This window comes from Triticum aestivum, chromosome 2A (assembly GCF_018294505.1).
Source record: "Triticum aestivum cultivar Chinese Spring chromosome 2A, IWGSC CS RefSeq v2.1, whole genome shotgun sequence".
NCBI lineage: Eukaryota > Viridiplantae > Streptophyta > Magnoliopsida > Poales > Poaceae > Triticum > Triticum aestivum.
In genome coordinates, this window is record NC_057797.1 from 780,605,658 (window position 1) to 780,615,058 (window position 9,401).

The 9,401-nt window shown below is 48.4% G+C and overlaps 1 protein-coding gene across 4 annotated transcripts; it reads left to right on the forward strand.

Moving 5' to 3' along the window:
- The first annotated feature begins 300 nt into the window (after nt 1-300).
- On the forward strand, nt 301-6,118 carry LOC123191201 (DNA excision repair protein ERCC-6-like). Of its 4 annotated transcripts, none has more exons than XM_044603994.1 (4): nt 301-3,918; nt 4,005-4,170; nt 4,510-4,567; nt 5,611-6,118. In XM_044603994.1, exons 1-4 carry the CDS (start codon nt 683-685, stop codon nt 5,658-5,660), a joined length of 3,510 nt encoding a protein of 1,169 aa, XP_044459929.1. In that variant the 5' UTR covers nt 301-682; the 3' UTR covers nt 5,661-6,118. The 4 variants fall into 4 exon arrangements, with proteins under 4 accessions (XP_044459929.1, XP_044459930.1, XP_044459932.1 ...); XM_044603995.1 differs by having other exon boundaries at nt 5,614-6,118; XM_044603997.1 differs by having other exon boundaries at nt 307-3,918; nt 4,040-4,170; nt 5,611-5,670.
- The last annotated feature ends 3,283 nt before the right edge of the window (nt 6,119-9,401 follow it).

The following is a 9,401-nucleotide window of genomic DNA, read 5'->3' on the forward strand; positions in this document are numbered from 1 at the left end:
CCTTGGGGCCAAAGTTAGGCAGTTGAAAATGTGCTCCGGTAACGGTTTCGTGTTTTCCAAGCATCTTTTCCCCTTCATCAAACTATGTTTCTTATCGGTTTTCAAGTAGAAAGATTAGTCATAGAAAATGATATCGAAAATATTCCGCGACAACAAATATCCGGATCTATGATTGAGGGGAGAGGCTCAAACCTAACACGAGGCATCACTCCTCACATCGCCATTGTTAACTAGAAACACACCGATGATTAAACTAATTAACCCATGTAATGTAATTCTGACGGTGATTATCGGTCTATTATTACCAGTTTACCACGCAGTAAAAAAAAAAGGGCAACTGCCCACGGGCCGCAGTGAAAACCAGCGGGTGTGTGGGTGTGGTTGTGCGTGTGCTCAAATAGGCAGAGGCAACCCCCCACTCACAAAGCAAACCCTCGCTCTCAAATCTCCTCGCTCTGCCTCCGCCTCCGCCTCCGGCCGCGCCGCCGCGCCGGGAGACCCGCCCCGCCACGGCCCGCCGACGAAGAACGCAAGCAGACGACGCCGCAGATGCAGATCTCGCCGCTCTGACCGAGAAACGCGCCGACGGACTGACCGAACGCTCGCCGAACGCATTTCGCCACGAATCCGCCGCCCCCCGTCGGAGGAAAGGAGGAGGCTTTCCCGTCCCTCCTAGGGCCCGATGCACCCGAGGTCGCGCATTCGCGGACGCGAGCCGCCGGCCCCGCCGCCGCCGTCATCCGGAGGACGATACCGCCGACGGTCCCCGCCCCTGCCGCCGCCCTCCCCGCGGCCGCAGCACCACCAGCGCCGGGCCCCGCCGCGGCGCAGCAGCCCCGAACGGCCGCCCCCGCGCCGCCTGCTGGCGTTGGACGAGAAGCCCCTCCCGCCGCCGGCGGCCGCGCTGGTCGTCGCCGCCGAACGGCGCTGGCGCAACGACGTGCTCCTCGAGGCCGGCCGCCTGGCCGCCCACTACCTGGTCGCGCAGGGCGTCCTCCCCGACCACGTTCTCCACGCCCGGGAAGACCCCAGCCCCAAGCACCACCACGTTCTCCACGCCAGGGACGACCCCAAGCAGCACCCCATCCCCAGCCCCCGCCCCGAGATCTCCGCCCCCGCCGGCTACGCCAGGAAGAGGGATGACGACGGAGACGACCCCAGATGGCGGAGGAACGGAGGAGGAGGCGGCGGCGCCGACTGGGGCCGCGACAAGAGGGACGAGGACGACGGCGCCAGGCTAGCCCGGGCCAAGTCCGGCTGGGACCGGAGGACCCAGAGCTTTGACGGAAGACGCAGGTACAACGAGGGCGATGGCGGACGCGGTGCTGGCGGTGATGCCGACAGGGGCGTTCGCCGGAGCCACCCGTACGACGAGAAGAGGAGACCCGCCATGTCACGCTCCTACTCGCAGAACGACCGCCGGGCCTCCAGCGACGACCGCCGGCCGGCCCCCATCGATGACCGCCGGCCCTCTGTTGACCGCAGACTGGACCGCAAGCGGAGGAGCAGAAGCAGGAGTAGAAGCCGGAGCCGGAGCCGAAGCAGAACCAGGCCCAGGAGCTCTTACAGCGGCGGCCGGAGGGATCCAGACTGGCGACCACGCGGTGGTGATTTCGATCAGCCACGCAGTGGCGATCTGGATCAGAGCAAGGTGCCAGCAGAGTCTGCAACTGTTGCCAGCCGCGACGGTGATGTGGACGGCGATGATGTCGATAAACTGCCAATGGATCCAAAGATTCCTCGCTCGGAGGTGGTGATGGTGGAGGCGACTGACGGTGCCGGCCGTGAAGATGAAGCTGCGGTGGAACCAGAGCATGATGGTGCCAGACATGAAGATGAAGAGGCAGAGTATGAGTATGAGGAGGTTGTGGAATCAGATGATCATGGTGAAGATGATGATGGTGTCACCTATGAATATGAAGAGATGGAAACAGAGGACAATGGTCAGGACGATGAGGCTGCTGCTGTTGCTGGCTTGAATGATGCTGATGCTGATGCTGCTGAAATAAATGCCAGCCACCAACTGCCCATGGTGGATGTTCATCCATCACAGCCTGATGAGGAACCGGGGCACACGCAGCCCCAGCTCAGCGACGTCGAGGAGGACACGGAGGCGGGCGTTGCGCGTGTGGATGCATGCCTGATTGAACCAGTGGCTGACAACAGTGGTTGTTCTGAAGTTAGAGGTGAAACGGAGGCTCCGCAAAGTCAACCTGAAACTGAACCTCAAGTTAGAGGTGAAATGGAGGTTCTGGAGAGTGAACTTGGAAATGAACTTCAAGTTGCAGCTGAAATAGTGGCTCCACAGAGTGAACCTGAAACTGAACTTCAAGTTGTGGGTGAAATGGCGGCTCCACAGAGTGAACTTGAAACTGAACTTCAAGTTGCCGATGAAATGGAGGCTCCGCAGAGTGAACGTGAAACTGAGCTTCAGGTTGCAGGTGAAATGGAGGCTCCTCAAAGTGAACCTGAAACTGAACTTCAAGTTGCCGATGAGATGGAGGCTCCGCAAAGTGAACTTGAAACAGAACTTCAAGTTGCCGATGAGATGGAGGCTCCGCAAAGTGAACTTGAAACAGAACTTCAAGTAGCAGGTGAAATGGAGGCTCCGCATAGTGAACTTGGTACTGAACTTCAAGTGGCAGGTGAAATGGAGGCTCCGCAAATTGAACCTGGAACTGAACTTCAAGTGGCAGGTGAAATGGAGGCTCCGCAAATTGAACCTGGAACTGAACTTCAAGTGGCAGGTGAAATGGAGGCTCCGCAAAGTGAACTTGGAACTGAACTTCAAGTGGCAGGTGAAATCGAGGCTCTGCAAAGTGAACCTGAAACTGAACTTGTCGAGGAAACTCCACAAATAGAAATTGAGCGTGGAACTGAACTTCAAGTGGCAGGTGAAATGGAGGCTCTGCAAAGTGAACCTGAAACTAAACTTGTCGAGGAAACTCCACAAATGGAAATTGAGCATGGAACTGAACTTCAAGTGGCAGGTGAAATGGAGGCTCTGCAAAGTGAACCTGAACTTGTTGAGGAAACTCCACAAATGGAAATTGAGCTTGGAACTGAACTTCAAGTGGCAGGTGAAATCGAGGCTCCGCAAACTGAACATGAATCTGAACTTGTCGAGGAAACTCCACAAATTGAAATTGAAGTTGCTGATGGTGATCCTACTAGAGATGAAGAAGAGCTGCCGGCTTGGTATCAAATTTTTGACCTCAATGTCGACGGAACTCGTGAGAGCTGTGAAGTGACTGAGATTCCCGGTGATCCTCCTGAAGAACATGCTAGTGATTCTCTGCCTGATTTAGTTGGTCAGATGAGCCAGCAAGCATACTCTGATCCTCTAGATACTCAAATTCAAGATAAACGTGCAGATGAAAACCAACAGTTCGAGGATGATCAGGTGCTTCTAAATCAGGGTATTGGCATGCATGATTTGGATAGGAACTACCAGAACAGCGAGCAGATGCTTATAAATCAGATCACCGATGAGCATGGACAGGGTGATCAACAGCTGGAGGGCGAGCAAATGCTTTTAAACAATGAGGAAACAATGCTAAAGCAAGATGCGGAGGAGCAGGTGGAGAATGAGCAATTCCTACCTGATCGTGCTGCAGACGTTAATCACCAGATAAAGGAGGAACAAATGCTTCTAGATCATGTTACAGTTGTGCATGACTTGGATCATTGTGATCTGAACGGTGAACAGATGCTACTAACAGATGATTCAGTTAATAAATCTGCAGTTGATGGGGGCCAGTTGAAGGATGGGCAAATGGACCGGGCAGCAAAGAGACAAGCTACACTTCGCAGCCTGGACAATGGCCAAATGATGATTCCTATAATTAATTTGGATGACGACGACGATGATGATGATTATGCAGAGCAGCCTGGTACCAGAGAGTTCTTAGAACCCAAGTAAGCTTTCTTTCATCGTTCTTTTTGTCGCAAATCTCAGGGGGGGAGAGGGCAATCTTTTAAATTTGAACATGTCCACTATACAGAAGTGATGCCTTACACGTGGATAATTTTCTGCCAGAACGTATGTGTTCTCAAGACGAGCAAGCCGGAAGCTTTCCTGACCATCAGACTAACATCCCAGCATCTTCTTCATCGGTTCCACCACATTCCGGGAATAGGTGGACTGGGATGGGAGCTGTCAATGCACAGGTGAGATGGCTGTTTTGAAAGAATATATCTGTGCCCTCATTTTCGTTCATTATTCTTCGTGCAGCCAGTAAACTAGCTAGAGAGGGTAACTGTTACTGTACAACTTCCTTTAATACTAGGGGTTGCGCTTCTCACCAATGATTTGCCCATATAGTCACATGCTCAAGGGGTAATTACCAAATCAGTCTGTTCATGCTCTTATTGGCATTTCTCAGTACCGCACTTCGTCATTGTTCTTCTCTAACTGTGATCCCCAGCATTGCATTTCTGTCCTGTATTCATACCTTTTTGTCGTTATCTCTTTAAGTAAGATATTTAAACGGTTTCTCATTTCACCAGGGAATTCCCAGTGATGATGGCGTCCTATATGGTGGTGCGTTTGACAAGATACCATTAGGTAAGCTCTCCCACTTCACTTCTGGAAATGTGCAAATTTCCTTTCCCAGCTTTTATGTTTGTTCTTGCTGAAACTGGAGCGTTGCCAGCCTGGGTTGTCTCAATTTTTTACCATATATATATGTGGATGAAGCTTGTGTAGATTAGTTAACTTGCGGGTGCACATTCCTGGCAGCTCGATTAATATGTATGCTGATATTCCATTGAACTTTTGGACCAAGCCACATACGCATGATAGCTGGCATGAATGGAGGCATTTGTTTTCTCGAAACATTTTTTAAAATGGGTCCTGGAGGCATTTGCATGCCCACATGGATTACAGCAATGTCTTGAACCCAGGATTGGACATTTAGTGATATAAGCGCAGGTCATTTCTTTAGGTGGACCGATTATTTTCCATTATTTTCTGTTTATATGAAAACCATGTATTTTTTGGGATGGGAATATGAATACCATGTTATTCTTTTACAGAGCACGTTTTCAGTTCCGTACAAAGATATTTGCTCTTTTTCTGCTTAGTCTGTATGTGTTATAATACGGCTGCGCCATATCCCCCATTCGATGATCTATATATTTTTCCATACCTGGTGACTAGTTTGCCAATCGTCAGTCTTGGCTTTCGTCCTGGGTTCCTGTACGTGTGCCTGTGCCCACTTACTGAAACAACTCTACAGTTATGTTTGTTCATGTATCCTGCATGCTATGTTTAACTGAACTTACCCTGGGATGCGGTAGCTAGTTTCTACAAATCTTGTTTCTGCCAGGGTGCTGCAACTATGTGATCTCCTATTTTCAGGCCGTGTTTACTGCTTACTGAAACAACTTTTCTTGGTAGTTTTTTCCATGTTCGGCGACTAGTTTGTCAACCATGACTCTTCCTGTGTACCTGTGCCAAAACATATGCTTGTTCATTTCTTGCCTATGCTTTATTCAACTGAACGGGCTGCGGGGAGTGAATTCTACAGATCTGCTTCGCTGCTAGTTATTTTCAGGCCATGTCTTCCACCTTAATAATGTTTTCTTTTCTTTCCCTTTTTTGGCCAGAAGTGATCAACGTGTGGGACCTGCCGTCATCCGAGCTGGGGAAGTCCTGATGAGCTAGCCAGCCATGGTGTGTTGTAACTTGTGCTCCAGCTTACTGTCTGTCTGTCTGTTGTTAGTTATCCCGGACCGTCGAAGGCCGGGGCGCTGGAGCCGGTCGACCGGTCGCTGTTGGTCTGTACTATGTGGTCTTATGCTAGGTAGGCTAGTCTGGTTGTTAGATCCCTAGTTGAGTTGAAAGAAGTCACATTTCCTTGCTGGTTGAGGAAGAAGTGGCTGGTGGTGCCTCCTCTGGTACAGGGTAAGCAAACACTGCCCTGTAGCTTAGCTTGTTGACAGCCAGCCGCTCCTCCTACAAGTTTTGACTGCAAAATGATACCGAGTCCTGTTGGTCTAACCAACCGGTATGTTCCGTGTTGCGCTCCTCCTGATTCACCTTGCGAAGTGCCGCAAAAAGGGCACCGGAGGCTCGTCTGCCAGCAGCTCTGCTCCTACAGTTTTGGCTGCAAAATGCAGGGAGTCTTGGTTCATCTAACCGTTATGATCCTCCTGATGCACCTTGTGAAAGAAGGCTCTGCAAATAGGGCCATCTGTGTGAGAGGTTCATGAGCTCCTCCTGATTCAGCTTGTGAAGTGCCAAAACAGAAGCGTGCTGGAGACCTGGCCTGCTTGCGGCCGACGAGTCGTCGAGCCGAGATAGATGGCCAAACAGAAGAGAAGAAATGTGGGAATGAATGAATGAATATGAGTGAGTGGTAATTTGGTTGGTGTGTTCCAGCACCAGCCTAACAAGACAACATTTGTCGGGCTTTTTCCTTGCTTGGTGTGTCCCTGATTTGAGAGGAACAGCACTCTGCTGCTGCAATGCCATTTTGATGGAAGATGTTTTTTTTTTCTGAAGTGATGCGAGGCAAGATGTTGGTGGTGGCAGGGTAAGAAGGTCTGCTGTATGTATAGGTATAGCAACCAACTAACTACCTGAATTATTACTGAATCGTGTTGGACCAAAACCAAACCAAATCATAGTCCTTCCGTTCCGAATTACTTGTCGCAGGTATGGATGTATGTAGATGTATTTTAGTTTTAGATGCATCCATTTCCACGAAGAGTAATTTGGAACGGAGGGAGTGCCTTCTTCATAGGGACGACTCTCTGTCTCTGGTCTGAGCGTCGGCCTGCCTGTGTGTATGGCATGGATGAAACTGCCAACACATGTACAGGGAGGGAGGCAGGGAGCTGTAGCTGGTGCTTATGCTCTCTTTTCTTTTTCTTTTTTGTCTCTTGGGAATTCACAGGGCAGGGATTCAATCTGGTGTTAATGAGACTACCGTGTTAGCGATGTGCCGAGACGCGTATTCTGCTCTATTAGTATGCGTGTACGCATATCCTTTTTTAGGGGTACATATGCATGTAAGTACTTCCTTTGTCCCATAATGTAAGGCGTTTTTTGATCTAGTAGAGTAAAAAAACGTCTTATAGTATGGGATGAAGGGAGCATGTACTATGTATGTATGCATGCATATCTATCCCGCAACAATGACATGTCAACCACTGAGGGTGTGTTTGGTAGGGTGCATGGAGGGTGCATGAGGGTAAAAGTTCCCAATCCGACCCATGTTTGCTTGTTTGGTAGGATGCATGGGCTCACCTGAGCTATGCTCATCTGATGCATAAAAGTGCCCTCAGCCATGCTCATTTCATGCATCCCAGACAGGGTGCACGGAGGCAGCTATGCTGGCCCTGACACTCGTCCCCACCGACCAGACCACGTCCAGATATGTTTATTTTTTCAAAAAGAATAAAAATTTCAAAATTTGTTTAAATTTTCAAAAAACTTTAGAATTTCAGAAAAAATGAAAAAAATTGAATTTCAAAATTGTTTAATTTAAAAAAAATCATAATTTCAAATTTTGTTTGAATTTTCATTTTTTCTAAAAAATCATAAATGTTCGGAATTTCAAAAGGAAATCAAAATTTGTTTGAATTTTTTTAAAATAGAATTTTAAATTTTTTTTATAAAATATTCAAATTTTGTTTAAATTTTCAAAAAAACTCGTAATTTCAAATATGTTCAAATTAAAAAAAGAATTTCAAAATTTATTTTAATATTCCAAAAAAGTTTAGAATATCAAATTTTATTTAAATTTTCAAAATTTGTTTAAATTTATGTTGACATTTTTTCGATTTTGTTCATCATTCAAAAAAATTATTCAGAATTCGAAATTGTTCAGCATGTCTAAACACATGCATGCTGCCAAACAAAGTATCAGCTCAGCATGTCTCAGCACATACATCACTGCCAAACAACAGCAACTGCATGGACTCGGCATGTCTACACTCAACATGTATGAGATGAGAACAACTAGGCTAGGTCCATACATGCTACCAAACACACCCTGAGGCACTGACCAGGCTATACAGCACAGAGCACCAGAAGAGAGGGTGCGCTCATGTCCATTGATTGGCCCATGGTATAATTCACGAGGCAAAAAAGAAAAGAAATGGAAGCACACCCGACAAGGCATGAGCCAGATGAGGCTCCTGCCGTGGCGGTGGCATGTGCGGTATGCGCATTCAGCAACATAAAAAACAATGGTAAATCATGATGAAGCCCACTCACCACCACCGACCGTGTGATGGTACCGGCGCATGACATATGCATTTTTTCCAGCTGCAAAATGTTTTATTGCCACTTGGCCATTCAGTCCTTTTTTCATTTGCAAAAATGTTTTTTGCCATCCTGTCGCTCAAGGAAGACCGGCGGCGCGGGGCTCGGGTGTGGAGACAGCAGAGCTTGACGGACGGCCACGGCCTTGAGCGGAAGACGGCGACGCGGGGCTCGCAATCTTGAGCTCAAGGAAAACGACGACGGCAGTCGTTGCTGATGTTTTTTTTTCTTTCTTTCATTTCAAACCGGATGCCTGTTATCCATTTCCATTACTTGCATAACAGAAATACAGTCTTTCGGATAGCAAGAGATACAGGAGGAGACGGGAAAACGACGATGGAGGAAGCTGTTGATCTGTACTACCATGCCTTACGCTAGGTAGCGGTTTGGTTCTCTTGTTAGATCCCTACTACTAGAATGGAACAAGTCACATCTGCTTGCTGGTCCAGCAACAAAGTGTGGCTGGTGCCTCCCCTGTAGCTTGTAAGTCAGCATCTCCTCTGTTGTCAGTCTAACCAAGCGTTATGTTCCGTCTTGCGCTCCTCCTCATCAACCTTGTGAAGGTGCTGATCATTTGTGTGAGAGGCTCATCATCTCCTCCTGATTCACCTTGTGAACCTGCTGCATAAAGAAGTCTACTGACTGATAAGCCGTCGCCCAGCAGCTGAGAAAGACGACTAGCTGCACTGCACACAAGAGAAGAAAGGTGGCAATGAATGGTAATTGCTTGGTATATTCCTACCAAGATGAGATAGCACGCAACACAAATGATCAGCACCTTCACAAGGGATATATATACCAAGCAATTACCATTTGTCGGGCTTTTTCCTTGCTCTCTGTCCCTGATTTGAGAGGAACCTGGGATGATCGGTTTGGTGCTGGGCCAGTGCTGCTAAGCTAACTTGGAACAGCATGCATACTCTTCTCTGCTGCTGCAACAACATGTTGGTGGAAGCTCTGCACTGCACTATAACTGACCATCTGAATTAGTTCCGTAGCAAACCCACATCACAGCTTCTTTGAAAGGGACACATATGGGTCTGCATGCATGCCTGGCCATGTACTTGTATCATCATATGCCAACACAGGCACAGGGGAACATATATGCTTTCACGGCGAAGGGGAT